The sequence below is a fragment of the Copadichromis virginalis genome, linkage group LG4, assembly GCF_057382275.1.
Source record: "Copadichromis virginalis isolate Kocher_CV1m ecotype Utaka linkage group LG4, C_Virginalis_male_GT1.1, whole genome shotgun sequence".
Lineage (NCBI taxonomy): Eukaryota > Metazoa > Chordata > Actinopteri > Cichliformes > Cichlidae > Copadichromis > Copadichromis virginalis.
This window is the reverse complement of record NC_140621.1, coordinates 11204932-11224900: the sequence shown is the minus strand read 5'-3', so window position 1 is coordinate 11224900 and position 19969 is coordinate 11204932. Positions and strand designations below refer to the sequence as shown.

Genomic DNA, 19969 nt, shown 5'->3' with positions numbered 1-19969 from the left:
AAATTGGCATCTACATGCAGTTCTTTTCTGATAATACACCAGTTAATTGTAATATATCTTCAAACATCACCGTTGCTGTCTACATAGACAGAAATTCACATTTAACAGAAATGTATATTTAACTGTTGCACTAAGCAGTGTTCCTGTTTTATAGGAATATAACTAGAATATAACCAGCTGGCAGCCAGTTGTGTGGAGTACCTTTGAGTTGTGCTCGCTGACAATGACTCATTCAGACTGATGGCAGCATGTTAGCAATCCGTCTGTATTTATAAATTAGCTAGTTATCTGCAAACCTCCATCACTCACTCTGAGAGTGACTACAGTCAGAGTGCAGCTGTTTGCAGAAAGGTTACTTCCTATGAAGTGACCAGTGCAATCCCATTGCGATCAAACACACACACACTCCTGTTGATCACATAGGGTGAGATGTAAAATTTGACTAAATTTCACGTTTTGCTACTTATCGCTGCACCCCCTTTTCTTCTAGGTGGCCATATTGTGGTGATCATTCCCAGTTAAAATGTCTCATCGGAGTGGGCAAGAGGACCCAGAGCGCTACCTGTTTGTGGACCGGGCTGTGGTTTACAACCCAGCCACACAGGCTGACTGGACGGCCAAGAAGCTAGTGTGGGTCCCCTCCGAGCGCCATGGCTTTGAGGCGGCGGGTATCCGAGAAGAGCGTGGCGAGGAAGTGCTAGTGGAGTTGGCAGAGAATGGTAAAAAGGTGGTGATCAACAAGGATGACATCCAGAAGATGAACCCACCCAAATTTAGCAAGGTGGAAGACATGGCTGAACTCACCTGCCTGAATGAGGCGTCTGTGCTGCACAACCTGAAGGACCGCTACTACTCTGGACTCATATATGTGAGTGACTTAGACCTGGAGCCTTCAAAAGGTTCTTTTTTTTTTCTAACAGTTTACTGTAAACTCAACACACTGGTGGATGGTTGACCTCAAAATTATTTCTCTGGCTGTTCTGCTCGTTGCAGGCAGTTGTTTCGTGTTTAGTCACCTGTCTTACAGTCTTGGTTAAAAGTGAGATCTGATATTTATCCATCTTTGTTTAGGGAAAAAAGCAGCTCATCTGAGTGACTCATGACCACACAAACACACTCACATATTTGCACACAGAATGACTGACAGAGCTCTATGGTCTTAAATGCCATAACTTCTCTCTCACCTTGGCTAAAGACAGACCTTTGCCATAAACCTTGCTGGTGTCACCCTAACCCCCACATTCCTTTATTTTAGCTGTTTCTCAGATCACAAAACAACCCTATCAGTTCAGTTTTTCTCATCCACATGGCCATTTTTTAAAATATATTACACATGTAGACCAGTCAGGAAAATCTCTGGTGTCTGTATATCTAAATGTTTTGTAGTAGTGAATTTTTACGCAGTGTCTGGAGTGGTCTCTATCACTGCATCGCTTCTGTCCCCATAATCCAGTTTCACCACAGATGAAGCAGCTCTGTGACGCGATCTTGACCCATTTAGTGACATGTTTACCAGGAATAGAATGTGGGTTAGTTTTTACCTGAGAGACTGTGGTTCGGGCGCTGCTGGGTGACTCGTTGCACTTATAAATGAGCCTTTCATCCAACAAGATGTGATAAAGTGAATGCAGCAACGCATTGCAATCGTCAAATGCTTAAAAGTATTATTATAATTTGCCGCTACCAAAATGGAAGAAAGGGTTTCAGCAATTTCCCATATGGCTTGAATTTCCATGTCATTCCACCAGCTCCCTCTTCAGTTTCTTCCTAATACCATGGTGTCATGGTTTCAGTTTTTTTCTGGGTTCAGAATTGGCTTTGGTGCTTGTTAATTGTCCCCTTGCCTAAGAGAAATTGAAAACATATGTCTGACTGTGTTGGTTTTCTAAAAGGAAGAGAATTTTCTCCTGTTTAGCTCACTGTTAGAAAAAGAAACCCCCTGTGCTTGAAACTTCTTTCCAGTGCGTTTGACTTACCCCCCAGAGCTCTGATATATCTACTGCAGACATAATATAATGCCTACCCCAAGGCTGTGCTTTGAATTGAGATAATTGGAAAGACCTCTGTATCTGAGTCATAATATGATTCTGCAAGTCTTTTACAAGTTGAGGTCTGTACTAACTGTTTTTCTAAACCTGTAAAATATTTTCATAGGTTTGCCTTTAGGACACAATTACTGTTTTCAATAACCTAATATTAAAGGGACTCTGTAGTTTGGTCTAACTGTACTTAGAAGACCTATGTTGATAATCCCCAATATCACAATCCACATTCTAGCAGACAATGCAGGTTGTTGTGTATGTTTATACAGTACAGGACTTACTGTACCATGTCTTTATGTATCAGGTACTTAGAAACTAGGGGTGCAACGATACACAAAATTCACGGTTCGGTTCGATACTTTGGTGTCACGTTTCGATATTTTTTTGATACAAAAAAAAAATGTTCATGCCTATTTAATTTGTCATTTATTAAAATTATAAATATATATTTTAACTCAAAAGTACAGTTTTGAAATCACTCATCTTTGGAAAAGAGAGTTTATTACAGAGAAATGTCTCTTTCCAAAATAAAAGCTATACTACACGCTTCTTCTGGGCTATATTCTCAGCAGCATATTAAACATATCAGGTCCCCATAAGGAGAATCATGTGCTAACGGCTGTCTAAATGACTCGGGTAAAGTTTGTAGCATGCCTGCTTGTTGTTTTTGTCTGCTTCCACTTATCTTTGCACTAGGATGATGTCGGAGTAAATGTCCAGTCATATTCGTTGTGTTCCCACTAGTGCTGTCAGCGTTAATCCCGTTGAAATGACGTTAACGCCACAACACGGCAAATCTCGGTTAACGAGTTACCGCAGATCGCCCCGTGCTTGGGGCTGGACGGCGTCAACACGTTAACGAGCAAACTGCGCTAACGCACTAGTTCCCACCAATGTAATTGAGCATTGCGTGGCACATCCAACAAACTGTTTTACTTTTGTCCATGACGCCCTTACCTTCAGGGTCATACGTTACATGAAAACCAAAATAGTTCCAAAGGCCAGATCTGAATGAGGGTGGGGGAGGTTCAATTTGCCATGTTGCAACGAGAGCTTAACTTCTGTCTTGCTAGCTTGCCCTGCGCTCAGTGAATCTGCGTTCGACTACTCCGCCTAGGCTGCACTGTCGAGCGCAAATCCACTGAGCGCTCAACACAGACAGCATCGTCAGTAGAAAAGTTGATAAAATAAAAATTTTGTATTGTTCGATACATATGCGTACCGAACCGAAAGCACTGTTTCGAACGGTTCAATATTGATACGAGTATTGTTGCACCCCTATTAGAAACTGTATTGCTTTGAGAGAATGCCTCACACTGGTGTCCCTTGTGATGTTATATTATTTCATTTTCAATTGTGTAAGCTTTGAAAATTCAAGTTAAGTGGAGTAGACTGAGCTCCTGCTGAGCTAGATGAGTCAGTAGGTCAGTAATGCACATTCTGTATGTTAAGGTTACTGTGAAGAAAACAAATCTTATATATTGTTGCCGAAACATGCAGAAAAGTCAACTGTGGGCGTCCAGTAATTTTCCAGTGTGTATCTTTACTGTTAATTACAATCACACATCTGTTACTGGTCAGTGAAATCCTAGTTTCTGTGTGATTTTTCTATCCTGTACAGCCTCTTTTGTATGGCCCTTTGTAGAGCTGACGGCTTGTTTCGTGTAAAGTCAGGCCGCCTGTCAAGCTGGCTCACTAAATTTGGCACCTTTCTATCTGTACGGTGGTGAGTCACAGGCTAGCCACCATGCTACTCACTAGCTGGGCTACAAGCAAGCCTTTGTGTTGTTAGATAAGCCTCAGCTGTCAGAAAGCCTCAGCATTCTTCCACGGCAAAAAGACCATCCGTCTGTCTGTCTCCTGCCGCCTACTTCAGCTCTTCTGCTGCTCAGTGTCTGTCCTATCTTCATCAACTCAGTTCCTTTTCCCACACTCACTCTGCCTCTCCGCTCTGACGTACTTGTCCTGGAGAATAATGACATAGATTTTCTTTCTTTCTTTGTTTTATGGCATGCATTGGTTTTCTATAAGTATCAGCTGATATTCACTCTGTTGACCGATCATCAACTTCATATATCGCAGTTTTGCACTAAAAATGTGTATGAAAACTCTTACTTTAAACATCAGTATTGACCCACAATCCATTTCTTTCTTATTGATTTCAAATATTTGCGTAGTTCCTACACTATGGCCCTGCTCAGAATGATTACATTATAATAGTGGATCTGCCTGCAGGTCTAGAGCAGGCGCAACCTAAGAAAGAGAAGAAAACCTGCATGGCCAGGCTCATCCTTATAACTTTGTAGAGAAAATGTTTTAATATGATTAGATTAAAGTCATCGGTTGACTTCTATTTCTGGAGGAACTTAGGTTGGTTATGATGTAACCTGTTGCTGTGCTATGATTGTTCTTCATTTTGCCTCTTAGATTTCTACAGAAATAAAATGTGTGGTGGATGTAATGCCATAGATTCATACAGCTTTTCTGATAGCATATAGTATGTTTTATATAATGGGCTCCACTGCCTCAAAGCTTATACATTTGATCGTTCTGCTGCTGCTGTTAAACTGATTGGATACCACACATACCAGTGTTTTACTTCAAAAGCCAAGTCTGAAGTATTTATTAGCTTTGCTATGAAATCAGTGAAGCAGAGCCCCGTTGGGGAACTGGTCAAAGTCTACTGTAGTCCACACAGATTAGTGGCGCCGAGCAAGTCTCTGCACTCAGAGTGCCCTTAACGGCTTTTGGAGTGGAGAAAGTCCCGTCAACGTAGGCCTGCTGTCTGACTGATCAGAGGTGGCAGATGGGGTCGGCTGTTGTGTCTGCTGTTGGCTATGTGTTGCTCAGCTGTTACTAGGCCACGGCATCCCGTCCCCTGGATCTGATTTCACAGTGGAAATATCACCTTCTCTTTGCTGGACTGGGCCAGGCATGGCTTCTTGTCAGGCGGTGTTAAGTTAGCTGTGTCCTCTGCTAGTTGGCAATAGCAGTTGTTAATGGTCTTCGTACTGGATTTATCCTGCAGGATATTTCACAATAAGAATATCCTTATTTTATTTTTCTCATATTTGCATATGTTTGAGGAATAATAACCACTTAATATTCTGGCATCATATTTTTTTTTCACTGTGACAAACCATTATGAATAAGAGAGGAGCTGAAAATAGTGTTTTATGACAAAAGACATTTTACTTGACCCTCAAAATGAACAAGAAATCTATAGATAAGGGCGGGTCTGCTCTGTGCAGTTTTAACCAAATAAAACATGAACATAGAATGTGATACAGCAAACTTCAAGTCCAGGTATCTCTCTGCAGCCACACCAGCTGCTTTTGCACTAAATGCTGCAGAACTAAACCATGGAAACAGAACAGACTCTCCATTTATAGTGGCTCCAGTTTTCAGATACGGGGGAATTAAATTTTCATTAGCCTTCGAAAAGGAGAGTGGAGAGTTAGAGTTTCAGCAGCTCTCTCCCCCTCATGTAGGGAGCAATTTACAGAAAGGATGAGAGCATGGCTAGGTGTTTTTTTACGCCTCTGCTTCTCCATTGGATTGGACCACAGGGAGCTCCGTCAGCTGGATCATTGCTCTGCTCTTCATCCTCGTCTGCCTCTCTCTACTTCATCGCCTTCTTTCTTCTGTATCAGCAGCACAGCATCAGTTGCTCAGTGCTGACTTAGGCCCCTGACTGAGCTGTTACGTAACAGCTACAGTACGCTGTGTGCTCTCCGGGTCCTTTGTGATCGTCTGCTGAGTCACTCAGGTAGACGTCCCAGTGCTGTACTCAGCCTTAGGTGCAGCGTTAATAATGAAGCAGGTGTCATGATGTGTGATGCTTTGATACAAAAAGATCCCAGAAGGAGATTGCTTTTCCAAATATTGTAGCTTTGTTTACTAGTTGTACTATATTAATGGCTGAGGAAGCGATAGAATAAATAGCTTTTTAAATATTTACGGCTCTTCAAAACAAAGGCTCTTATTATGGACAACAGTTCATGGAGCATTTGCCTTTTAAATTTATTTATTTCTGAACTGCATTTGTCATGTTGACAGTCAAAAGAGGAACCTGATCGTCAAAATAATTTCAGTTTCATAGATCAGATTTCTATTTCCGGACTTCTCCTCTGCTCGAGAGGTTTTAGTGATTGGTTTGTTGCCTATTTTTTTTGCAGGATTACTCAAAAGGCAACTGCTTGAAAATTTAACCAGAAGTGAAGTTGGGCCCAAAATAGAAGTTATTAACTCTTGGAATTGATCCAGATTGAATCTGGATCATCAACACTTAAGAGAGTGCACGATTGGGCATTTTGTGTAATATTTTTCACAAAACCACATCAAGTTGAAATAAAAATGAAATGAGGATTGTTCTGATGTTCTCAAGAAAATGGAGCAGACTCATCCAGACTCTGATATCCTTCTGGAACCCATGAGCTTAATTCAAGCATGGTCTCAAGTGAATTTTTTATCATTGGTGGAGATATGCACCTCTGGAATTATGTTCATGTTTTTGTAAGTAGTGTTAAGTAACACTGCACAAACATATCTGTAACTCCAAGTAGCTAGCAGAGAGGTGCCCGACTCTGGTGCCCAGGGTGTTTAGCCATCTCGGCCTCACAGATTTATAATATCCATCTATCTTTTGTTCAACATCTGGCTCTAATTTTTTTAGTTATATATGAGGTATTAACTCACTGAAAGAGGCATAACTCAAGGTATGCGTTATTATTACTTTCTTAAGGTTCAGTCACTGTAGCTGTACTTTATATTCTGTAAATACAATGGAGATTTGTGTGGGCTCCTGGAATAAGCCTAGCATGTCACTGTGAAGGTCATACTACCGTGAAGCAGCCTTTTCTCTGTGTCATCCATAGGGGAAATGTGAAGCCCCTATAGCATCTGCAGAATGAGCGAGAGCCACTGCCCCACCAGGGCCCCTCACGCCGTCTGCCTTGCTCTCTGGTTGAGTCAGATTCAGCCTACAGCATAGCTCAGAAGCCTTCGCACACACTCTCTAGGGAGACATTGTCAAGCTAATGGCATAGCCAAATGCAACACCGCAAGTCAGAAAGTAGGCTAAACATTTGCAGTGCACACTGTTTGCTCTAACATGAGTCTTTATAATATTCCATAAACTCATTATTCATATTAATGCGGTGCTGTTTTGGCTTAAAAAGGCTCTCTGGGTATTGCACACAGACAAGTGTCTGCTCAGTGTTTCATTTATCAGCATTCCCTCAGATCTGCTCTGCTCTGCGTCTATCACTGTCTTGCATGCCAGCTATGATGATGTAAGCTACCAAAATGTGGGTAATGACAAGTCTTCCTGCACTGATAAAATGCAAGCTAGATGATTTATAAAACCAGAAATGTACATGCTCCTTTCAATCCTGTTTGTATCCACTTATGGTTCCATTGAGCCTTTATGTGATCATTGTGAGCAAACTTGAGAAACATCCACAACAGACCTAATCATATGTTCTTTTAGTTCTTAGAGAACTCTTTGATATTAACCTCCATGTTTGTTTGTTTGTTTCATATCTTTAAATACAGACATACTCTGGGCTTTTCTGCGTGGTCATCAACCCCTACAAGAACCTGCCCATCTATTCAGAGAACATCATTGAGATGTACAGAGGGAAGAAGAGGCATGAGATGCCTCCGCACATTTATGCCATCTCTGAATCAGCATACCGCTGCATGCTTCAAGGTATGTTACACATCTGCTCTTTGGAAATGGACCTTTTGCTATGATTACTTGAAAACTACAGTATGTAAAATAAGTGATAAACACATTTAAAGGTAACTTAACTTATTAGCAAACAGGTATAATGGAAGCTGAAGAATTTTGGTGTTTATCTCACTTGCGAGCAGGATTGGGTTTGCCTGTATAGTGTTGGAGATTAGTGTGTGAATATAGTTGTGTAATGTATGTGGAAGGTCACAAGGTCAGAGAGGTGTCTGTTATCACTGAAGGGGTCAAGTAGCAGATTAACTATGTGGCAGGTTTTCCAGGTGTATGGCTGGGGTCAGTCAGTTAATTGGTAATTGCAGGGTAATGCAAGGCTGTTCAACACAGTCTTTATCCTTTAAACACCAGGCAAAGAGTTTTACATCAAAGCTTTAAGTTGCATCGTTTATTCTTAGCTTGTTCTCACAAATACTGGCCAGAGGTCTGCTAATGTAATGTTTTTGGCTCTCTACATAATTATTTCTCCAAACCATGAACTGATTTGCCTTTTAAACCACTGCAGTATTTTTTCCAAGCTGAAATGAAGACAGAAGTTTACTTTATAATGGTGGCATTTTTAGGAGAGCCTTAGACTGGATGTCTCAGATTAGGAGGGGGACATAAAATGGCATTTTCAGCCCCATGGTAGCTGAGAGCCGTAGCATTTCAACTTTCTAACTCAAGGCTTGGTAGTGCCAAAAGCCAAGGCTTGTTCCTCTGTCTCACTCTTATGGTGAACCATCGTACCATCTGCAATACCGCAGAACCACATGCAGGTTTGAAAGGAAAAAATGTGGTGCTTCAGCTTCCACTGAAATCACAGAACCACTGAGCCATAATCAAACACAGGGCAAAAATAGCGTAAGCTCCTGTATATGTTTGATATATGATGTAATGTAGTCCCAAAGAGTTGAGCTAAAAATCTCATCACTGGGGATGTTTTATAATTTAGGTAGAAATTTCAGTATTGACATCATAGTACAGTGGTATCTTTTACTATGCAGCACATAAGCACGTTTAAGTCTGCACTATGTCTTTAAAAGGTTAGATTTGTGCAGCCAAAACTTCTTACTTTGAATTTTCAGATACTGATTTAGTTTTTTATAGAAACACCGTAGTTCTGAGATCCTCTCCTTTTTGTTCAGTTTGAAAAACATGATTGTTTTGGAAATTTAAGCCAGGTCAGCTAAAAGGTTTAGTATATCATTGCTTTGTTTCAACAGAAAGAGACAGTAGTCTCTTTCTGTGTTTCAGATGAGCGTAATGTGCTGTGAGTTGCGAGAGTGAAGCCTCTAAGCTCCTAATAATGTGTGTAGCGAGAGGCTCGCCTGGTAGACCTGATGCCCTGTGACAAAGGAATTTATAGCAAAAGTAAAGGAGATACAGAAAGGCAGGGCAGACACCGAAGGAGGCAAAGTGAGAAAGCAGGTTTTAAAAACATCAGTCTTCAAGTTGTCATTAACTTGACCTGCAGCACAGATTGGTTTTCATCTTGCAAATACACTGCATAGTTGGTTCATGTCTTGAGCTACAGCTGTTGCATACTTGAACTTACGGTGTAGCTGGAGCTCATCAAAATCCACCCGGCCTGCTGTAGGATAGACAGCAGGAAAAGGTTAATAGAGCATGCATTATTGGAAAAGAGTTGCACAACTTGTTTTGATGGTCTTTTATTGAAGCCCACACTAGTCTCCTTTTTGTAATTCTAAAAATGTCATCATGTGAGCATGATTACAATATAAAGACCCACAAGACACAAGGCCATGACCCAGTTTGAATACCAACTAATTGTTTTTGAATTTCTGATGTAGAAGGACTGCTGTGATAAGCAGAACCTTTATTAGAGTTTATCAGTGTTTAGACAGCTTTAGCCTGTCTGCTCTGAGCCATCGCGGTCACTAGAACAACAGTGTTCATGTCTCCCTGTTGTTTCTCTTGAGTCTTCTTTCACATCTGAGGGTTTTGATTCTTTAAATAGTGTGTTTATTTGTACCTGTTTCAGCTTTATGCGACAGTAAGAGGCCTTTCCCACTAGTACCTGCTCATGTTAACTTGGCAAGGCTCGACTCAGTTTTTAGGGTTTTTCATTAGGTGGTAATACCTGGTACCTGGTACTTTTTTTGGAGTACCTATTCGGCCAGGGCTCCAAGTGATCTGAGCTGATGTGGCTTCACTCAATGAGTCATGAGAGCATCACCTCCACAAAATCAAATTAAAATTCAAAACCTGGCAACGAGGGAAATGGCTACACAAAAAAACAACGCTGTGGTCCCTGAGTTTGACCTATATCCATAGACAAAGCAGAAGGCATACCATCACCATACCATGGCATTCGTGTCACATGCAAATGACATCACGGGACTTTCGGCAGTATCACTATAAAAACACTACACGCGTTAGGTGGTGCTGGGTTGTGATGGAAAATGTCCAAAGTCGAGTAGATATAAGTGAAAAAGGGCTATAACTGTCTGGTGGACCTGCTGCAGCTGTAAAGCTTCAGGGTTTGTGTGTCTGACTGATGTGCTGAAGGCTTCCTGTCATGACCTCAGGCTGTTCTCTGGTCTCTGCTTTCAGCGACTCTCGCCACTCCAGGGAAGTCATAACTGGCCAAAAGTCACATTCAGTTATTTAAAAAATAAGAAAATCGCCCACGTTTAGACCATGTGAAGAGGCCCAGCCAGTATATTGAGATATATATCTGCTTGTAGAGGTACATTTGTTTCAACAGAAACATGTCTTTTAATGGATCAAAGTACTAACACATACTAAATAAATCATATCAAATCCGAAGTACCTCCAAATGGGACTTTAACTAACTTCCTCTGAGGCAAGTTGTGAACTCTCTGCCAGCTTTACCACATGGTTGTTGCTGAAAGATTTCAGGCCTAAATTGACCTTGGATCTGATTTTTAAAGTTTGGTTTTGGAACTTTTAAGGTGGCTCGTGTAGAGTTAGATCCCAAAGTTCTGGGAAAACAAATTTATATAACATGAGGTTAATGTTGCACCTTAATTATATAGCTCCTGTCTTTGTATATTTTCTTCAATGTGGTTTTCAAAACTTTGAATACACACACACACACACTCAGTCTTACCGGCCTGTTGTGCCTTCAGAATGTGTTTGTCTCGATATAGGACACCTCTCATCATTCTTCTCTCTGACCCCCTTTCTCTCTGTTCATTCTTTCGGACCCCTCACAACAGGCAGGGCAAACCAGGCAGTGGAATGAGGTCATCGCTGCTCCAGCTCTCCATACCTCACTGTGTTAAATTATGCGAGCTGAGTCATTGTCAAGTTCTCATAGTTGTCCAAGCAGCCTGTTGCCCACTGCTGGGCTGCTGTGAGCAGAGGTAGATCACCGTGGATACCGATGTGTTTATCTGTATATGCAACTAAAATAACCTACCCCTGGGATCTTGAATGGAGGTGTCACTCTGAGTGGCACTATTTAGCTGGCTGCTTCTGTATGAATCTACTTCAGCCTTTTTAATATTTCTGCAGTCTTGTTCAGGATGTCTTTTGTAGCTCCATCTCAAACTATTTGGGATCTCCTACTGATTTCTTTCTCCTCTCAGCAAGTAGAGCAGCTGGCCTCTCTTATTTCTACCCCTTTACTGTTTCACTTACTAGTTTGTTCAGTCCCTTTCTTCCTTTCAACCAGAATGTTTTGGCTCTGAAGACACTGAAGAGGAAAAATTCCCCAAGTCCTTAAAAGCATTTTGGTCGCCTTTCACTTAACATGAAAAATACAAACCGCAGCTCTGCTGGAAACTCTGTGGCAGCGCAGTTTTCTTTGTTCCTTCTGTCTCAGGCTTTGATTAGGAAACACAGGAGAACAAGTGTGGGGAATGTCCACATTCTCATCCCTTCTCCGTGTCAGGATGAAGCCAGGGTTAGACCCCTGTTTAATTGACAACACCGTGTCTCAGTTTTCTCTTATTTCACCTCTCAACTGCTCAGGCCACAAGGCTCAGTTCATGACAGATTTGTCCGTAAGTATTGTAAGTATGCATTTGTGTTTTGTGTTCAGCAGTTTTCATCCATATTTTTTATCCTTTTATGAGTTAGTTGTCTGTTTCTTACTGCTGCTTCACTCTATGAGAAGAGTGCGCCTCACACTCAGGTTGGAACTGTATAATATAGTCATGTTACTGCCACTCGACTCACTTACAGGACTGGTAAGTGAATGCCACAGATAGTCACATATACTGACTGCACTCCATAGGAGTAATTTGCTTGTCAAAAAAGGGCAATATGAGTGCATCCATTTATGAGTCTTTCTTTTTTCTGTATGCAACACAGCCTGGTTTGCAGCCTCACATCAACAAATTTGAAAAGCAGATTTTACAGTGAGATTATTTTTATTCTGATCTCCATCACATGGTAGAGATCCAGCACATCTGAGAACACAGATGGTACTGTAGACACAACCTGTTTAGAAATAACTAAAAAAAGAAAAGCAAACCTACTGTCTCCTTCTACTGTAAAGACATTTTCTTTGCTTAGGTATTGTAGATCTCATTCCATATTTATTCTATATACTCATCCTGACGTCAGTGTGATGAGCATCTGTCAGTATAAGGGAAATCTACTGTTAATGTTAGGTGTAAATTCACACAAAACCCATTGTGATTTGAATGGGAGGTGAGCCTTTATAGAGTGAATGCAACCTCAGAAATTAAAGTAATGCTATCACAAAACTTTTTCTTAAACATGAGAACTACAAGTCCCTCACTAAAGAATGCAGTGCATTTCCCTTAGTATAGGTCAGGGGTCGGCAATCCTGGGCACGCGTGCCAGGGTTAACTGATGGCACGACCATAGCTGGACTGGCCATCAGGTATACCGGGCATTTGCCCGGTCGGTCGAAGCGCTTTGGGGTCCTTAGGGACTAGAAAAGCGCTATACAAATGCAGGCCATGGTGATTTTTAGTTTTTATGGGCCGATGATTTTTTTTTCTTGTAACGGCATGAACAATTAAAGGTGGTGGATTGGCCAGATGCTGGCAGATATGTAAAAATGTCAGTTGTTTGCTGGTGGCTATGGCGGAGCTCCCACAGAGGGCAGCAGGTGGGTGAGGGAAAGGGGAGGCAGGAGGAGGAGAGACACGAGGCGGCCACCGGTCCGAGTGTCAGGTGAACTGAACTTCAGGTGATAAGTTATGACCTGCAGTCTGTCTGGGTCAGATATAAACCAAGTTTATGTGGAGTTTATTTTAGTTCTGCTGACTTTTTACAGTCAGTTAGAATAACTCGTACTGCGTACTAGCTAGCATGATGGAGTTTCTATGCAGCTGGGTGGGTGCTTTGATGTTACTGATGTTGAACTTTATTTAATTCACAAAGTTTGTTAGTAGAGTTTCCAACCGTCCCGTAAAAAATGGAATGATCCCTCATTCAGAGAAAATATTACGCGTTTCGTATTGAGCTGAAAAGGAACACAGTTTGTCCCGTACTTCAGCTACAATGGGAAAAAAGGCACAAAGCTGGACTTTTTCTGCGTCTTTACACTGTCAGCTGCTTCTTCTTCTCTCATTCTCTCCCCCTCCCTCCCCTGTTGTTACTTCAATCATGAAACTGATCAATGATCAGCTGATCGGCTTTTCTCTCTTGTTTGTTTATCGCCCACTTTGCGCCAGAAAGAGGAAACCAGCGGAGGTCGCGTTAAACAACAGCAGCATGTTTAAGCTTGATCAGCTGTTGTTAGAATTTATTGAATATTAATTTCTAGTATCAGATGATGTTTGCTGGAGCCACAGCTGTAAAAGCTGCTGGTCCTGATATCAGTTTGGATATGTGGTGAGAGGGAAACATGAAACCAGGAGATGTCCTTACTGAATCATCAGAGCTGAACAGGTGATGGAGAAACAGGTTTACCTTTTAGGTCACATGAATGAGTTGAAGGGAAGTTATGATCTGTTTCTGAGAGACAAATAACACCAAGATCCTTTGTAGCTGACAGCTGGTAACTTGTGCAGGGGCGGGTCTAGCAAGGTTTTGCCAGGGGGCTAGGTAGGGCATCAACAGGGAAAGGGGGCACAAAGAAATACTTTTCTTTCTTATTCTCATTTAAAATGTCTAGCTTTTAATAAATAATTATCTGAATCTTACAATCAAAGTTTTTATCTGATGTAAAATGTATAGAAATCATATATATACCAATAAGACTGTACATCACTGTCACAACAGCATTTGTCTTCATTCAAAGGCTTTATGGCTTTTCTTGTAATACCTGGTGGGCCGGTCTCTAGTCAAAATGCCTGGGCAGATTTTTTTTGTCCCAGTCCAGCCGTTGGCATGACACGCAGTGAGTTAATCTGAGAATGTGGATTAAAAAATAAATGGCCGGGCCAGCGATGCACATCACAAATTAGCTCGCATAGACAGACTAGTTCTGCAGGTTCTTAATGACGGTATCTTAGCTAACAACCCCAACTACCAGATTCAACTTGTAATTGCCTAAAAATAACTTACCAGTGAGAGGGACATTGCTAGCTGGCAGTTTTTTCAAGCGATGTTGAAATTTCCACATTCCGACACTTCAAATGCTTCAGGAGCACCGCGGAAATACACGTATACATCTGTAGACTCGAGACAGAATTCACAATGCGTTTTCGGGACTTTCAGGCATATGGACCAGTTTTTTCTTTACTGACCAAACCAGAAAGCTTTAATGAGCAGCTGGATTTGTTTCGCATTAACTGGCTAAGTTAATGCCAATTAATGTGACTTCGAAATGCAGCTGATTAAAATGAAAAGCTCGACTCTGTGGGGTCCAAGTTTGCAGAACTACGAACGCAGCTGGGATGCATAGCTGTGCGTGTTCATGGAGCTTGCATTTTCACCTGCTGGACATCACTAACTGACTAGTTTAACTGTCTTCAAAACATTGCAGAGGCCTTATTGACAGTATTTGGCTCTAAATATCTGCGTGAGCAGATTTTCTCTCACATGAGTGTCCTCAGGTAGCCGTCTGAATGCTGGACACTCGGAGACCTGTGTCTCTGAGTGGGAGACCAGAGATCACATTAACATGTGTATCTCTGTATTAACAAACATGTCATATTGGCCCAGTTCATTTTTCTTATCATTGTTGTGAGATCTGTTGTATAGTTCATTTGCTGTTACGGGGTTCTTGTTATGGATAAAAAGTCTTTTTTTGTTTCAAAATAGCTGATAACTATTCGCTGATAGCTGCAAACATCTGCAAACAAATGTAATTCTATAAAGTTGTTCTATATAGTGTGTAACTGTTATTATAGAGCATTATTAAATTATTGCTAATGCAGTTATATGGCACATTGACTTCTGAGGAAATTTTAGATGGCACTCATCATCGGAAAGGTTGCCACCCATGGTATAGGTTATTTTTATCCAAATACAAATCACATATTAAAAGCAGGCGACACTGAGTCAGATAGACTGGAATGTCTCCATCACAATGTCGTGTAGATAACTGAGGGAGGAAGAGGAGACATATTTAGCTTTTTTCACTATTGGTTGCTGACGTCCTCCTATTTTTAGTTTATAGCTATTATACTTATACTTATATCAAATCTGTCAATTAAAACTGCACATAAATGTTCTTAATTAAATATGCCATTTAGGTGCATTACCCTTTATTTAACCTTTTTAGGAGGAATTTTCCCTTTACTTGATGAGGCACAGCTGCAGATGTATTGGTTTTAAGCTCTGTAAGACAAACTGTGGGACATCTAAATATAGCTGCACTGCGATGTATACACATGCACTGCAGCCCTGAACTTGCCTAGTCATTTCCCAGCAGAGGTGCAAGTGAGAACACAAATGTCTGAAGTCATAGTAGACATTAATTAGGTTTTTAATCTGCCATCTTTCCAGTACAATACATCTGTGTGATGTTATATTGCACTGATTTGTGCTGATGTTATAACAACGCTGGAAAAAGTCTAATCAGTTTGTCCAATTAATGAGAACACAGAGGATGAGAACCATCTCCTGCTGTGTGATAATGTCTTAACCTTATCGCCCCAGTGTGTTTTACTTTTTGTTTTGAAATGTGTAGTGTAGTGTTGTTAAAAACAGGTCTGCAGATACTGGGAAAAACGCTGTTGTGGTATATGTTTAGTTTCTCTTCCTCCCCAGAGTTGCAGATACACCTATATATGAAATATCTCCCCAGCAAAGCAGAGAAGGAAGATTCAGAGGTAACAAAACAGTCACAGAAGTGGAAAATGTCTTGGAACACAGAGATGTGAAGGAGGTGGGCTGTGCTGAAAGAGTTTGGGGGGGGGGGGGCATAGAGAAGTTAATTTTGAAGGGGATCCTTGGAAAGGGTTGCACAAGAATAAAAGATGGCAGAGCCCAACAGACAGGATCAAAGTTTAAGGAGGAATAACTACGAGGGAAGAGGAAAGACGGCAAAGACTGAAAAGGAGTCAGTGATGGAGATGGGTAAAAAGGAAGAAGGGGCAGAAGCGACACAGTTTATGGGGAAATGGAGTAGAGGGTACAGGGGAAAGGCAGAGGGGGTGGCTAGCATTGTGCCTCACAATGGGGGCTTTGTGCAGTCTGGAGGGGGCTGGGACCAAGGCCCTGTGAGTGTGGGTGCAGGCAGGGAGGCCTGGAGTACAGAGTGCTTCCCTGGGAAATGGGGCCACTTGTTGGGGCAGTGAGGGCTCGAGTGGCGTGCTGGTGAGGGGCACACCCAAGATCTGACTGACAAGACAGGTGTGTGTGTGTGTGTGTGTGTGTGTGTGTATTGAGGAGGGGGGGCAGTCAAAATGACTGTCTATACTCCGAACATACTGAAGCTATAACTTCCAGGGAAAGGGTGAAGCTTGTTCAAACAGCATACTTGGATGAGTGTACTGCAAATATACTCCGACTCATACAAGCACACACACACAAATATATGTGAGGGGATGAGTCTTTAATGACAGGCAGCTGCGGAGTTCGTGGAGGATAAAATCATTTTTCTGTTTGGGGGTCATACATCATTTCTGATTTATGGTTACAGTCCTCTCCATGTGTAAACACTTATAGTTTTCTCCTACCTAACCTGGACAGGGGCAAGGTCCAGAAAGCTGTTCTCTGTCAGTTATCTTGGTATCCTTGGTGTCTGACATGGCTTCTTTTTTTTTTAACTACAAGTTGATGGACTTCAGAGTCTTGGTAGAAATGTAAAAATTCCTTAACTGTGTATGTTAAGAAGAATAAATGTATTATTTCTGCTTAGTTCACTGATTTGACTTTATCGCCCTTTATTGTCATTGTACATGTACAACAAAATTGTGGATTGTGTTTTATTGCCCAGTGCCATAGTGTCACTTTTCTAAAAGGATATTTTTTGAGCTTTTTAGCCTTTATTTGGCAGGAATGTAGATGCATCATATGCCTGAATAAATGGATCCCTACTTAAAATGGTTCAAATATTTTTTTATTACAGTTTTGTGGATTTCCTTTTAGGGATACCAAAACCTCTTGGGTTTGATAATCTTTTCCTAAACCTAACCAAATAGATTTGCTGACTAAACATAACCAAAGAGCATCTGGAAAACATTGACACAATTACTACCTCGGTCTGGGTGAAAGTCCTGTTTTTGGCCTACCTATGCATCTCTAGTTTTTATAGCTCTGTATTTATTTCAAGCCCCAAATGTATAACTATCTGCGTGAGATAGGCATTAGTCTACTATGTGTAGATAACACTCTCAGCCCGAACACGGTGCCAATGTTTGAAAAGAGTGGTGAGGAGATGATTTAAGGTGGAGTCACTGTCATATATTCCCCTCGTTCTTCGATAGTGTTGTCATCAGAGAAGCATAGCACTGATGCCAGAAGCCTCAGCAGTACAGATACGATTACCTGCCGTCACTGCTCTCTCTCTGACAAACTCATAACCCTCTGAAGGCAAGAGAGAGAAGCAGATGACTGCTCCATCACTGGGTTTAATGAGCAACTGATTACATGTGCATATTTACTGATTTGTAAGGTAAATATATGCACAGCAGTGTAGCTACAGTACAAGGCTGCAAATCACTTTTTCCATTTTTGAGTTAACAATTACTCTCATAATTTCTCTTTTGAGAATTTACTCCACTTCTACTTGTTGCTGTTGCACAACATTAAGTTTGACTTATATTAGTTACACCCACTAGATTTTTGCTTAACCTTGTTACATTTTCAGATTTATTGTATTTTTTTAAACATCTTCTTTCACTCGTTTTATCAGAGTCAGTCATCATCACACTGATACATTTTTCTCCCTATGATTGAATCCCTTTTCCCCCCTGTGTGTATGGAATTCCTGTGGGGCTGCAGAGCTTAGTGCTATGATATCAGAGGTACCAGCATAAACACACACACAAACACGTGAAAACCGCCTTGTCCTGTTGGATTATGGCAGGCCTAGCCATCACAAAGAACCACTGTGGACCAAACAAGCCCCCCCGATGGCTGCCATCTGCAATCGATTACATTGCCAAACGCTTGCTGCCATATCTTCCGCAACTGCATTCTCTCCCCTTTCATTTGGTGTAAAGGCAACACCCAACAGGACGAGGCTAATTTTATGCTCACTGTAGGCAAACTGTTATGCAGCACTTAAGCTCTGTTGGGAAAAACAAACCTGTGCGTATGTCACATCTATAGTTATGCAGCTCAGTGCGTCCACTGTCTTGAAAATTTGTCTTAGGGATAATGTGGATAGTATTTTGAGGGATTTTTGACAGTTGGTAGCCATGATGATCATGAAGGAGTTGTCCCTGATGTTCCACAGAAGAAGTAGAACAAGAAAGGTTTCAAACGTCTTAGTTATTTTATATTATGTTCCCTACTATGCGATAGAGGTTTTAATAGTAAACAGGCAGGTTGGTCCACTAAAAACATTATCTTTGGACTTCAGAGAAATCGCAGGTTTCTCATTTGTACTCTGCACTAGAACAGCGATAATCTTGTTTTAGTCAATGATGATCTAAATAGTGACTGAGCATATCAGAAGAGGAGACTGAATCCCACCCTCATTTGCTATTGTTGGAAATGGGAACATGACTGTGTGTTTCTGCTATTTGACAGCGCTAGTACTTTGTCTGGTATGGCCACTGTGTTCACTGAACCAAAAAAGTAGATTAAGTCTCAGCGTTGCTATGTCTCTCTACTCCATGTAGTATCCCATGTGTATGGATTTAGTGTTAATGTATTGTGTTTCTTTTGTCAACCCGCTTGGACAATTTTTTTCCAAAATGGAATTTTCAGGCAGTGTTTGAATATGAATATCTTGAAAAGCATGAAATTTTCACTGGCCTTTCTTACCGTCAAAATGAGTCATGATATATATCTCAAGTACTGGCTACTTAAAAAATGAAATACAAATTTAAGCAGTTCTACAAAGTATCAGTATTTATTTATAGTTCAGGAAGTATAAATAAAAGAAAAAATAAATTAAACGAATGACAAAACAAACTGATTTTCTCAGTTATAGTTGAAGATCTTTTACATTTTTATTCCAATTAAGCTATCTATTGTTATTTTAGTTTTAGCCAGTACTGAAACATTTTTTGATGTATTTGTCCCAAATTACAGATTCTGATTCATTCTGATAGCAATAAAGGCCAATGAAAATTTCAGGCTTTTATCTTTAATAGTTTTCAAAATATTCATGCCTCAGAGTTCAGTGTACAAAAAAAGGCCTGAAAGTGGGTCAACAGACCATTTTTCAAAAAATATCTTTTTAATAGTATTGATATATAATTCATAAATTTATACCAATAATTGTAAATGTTCAAACTTTGTAACCAAAAATTTTTTATGCAAAATGGAGATGGTCAAGCAGAAGGCCCGTGGAATGGCTCATATGTTAAACTGACCAGACTCACGAAAATAGCATGTTTACTCTTTTCTCTTGTCATAGTAACTGAACAAGGGATACTTTTTAAAATAATTTATCCTTTTCAAATTTGTTAAAGCCTAATGTTTTACATATTATTATGGGCCTACAACTTTAAGCCTGGTTGACAGGTGACTAGTTTTGGTTAAGTGAAACTTTATTATCCTAACAGGTTGTTACTTAGCACTCCACCCACTAAACTTAACATGGCCACTCCTGTTTCCAAAACCAACATGGCAGCAGCCAAAATACCAAAGCAGAGGCTTCAGGATGCAGACTCCATTCACCAATAGGCAGGTAGTTCATGTTTCATAGACATTCTATGCC

The 19969-nt window shown here is 40.8% G+C and overlaps 1 protein-coding gene across 5 annotated transcripts in view; it reads left to right on the top strand.

Annotated features, from left to right (window-relative positions):
- The window catches only part of LOC146710866 (myosin-10), a 67210-nt gene that overhangs the window by 1571 nt on the left and 45670 nt on the right, over positions 1-19969 (top strand). For all 5 annotated transcript variants that reach the window (XM_085453517.1, XM_085453515.1, XM_085453516.1 and 2 more), the window contains exons 2-3: positions 491-868; positions 7599-7755. In XM_085453517.1, coding sequence (XP_085309643.1) covers positions 524-868; positions 7599-7755 — 502 coding nt within the window. In that variant the 5' untranslated portion in view covers positions 491-523. The remainder of the gene's footprint in view (positions 1-490; positions 869-7598; positions 7756-19969) is intronic.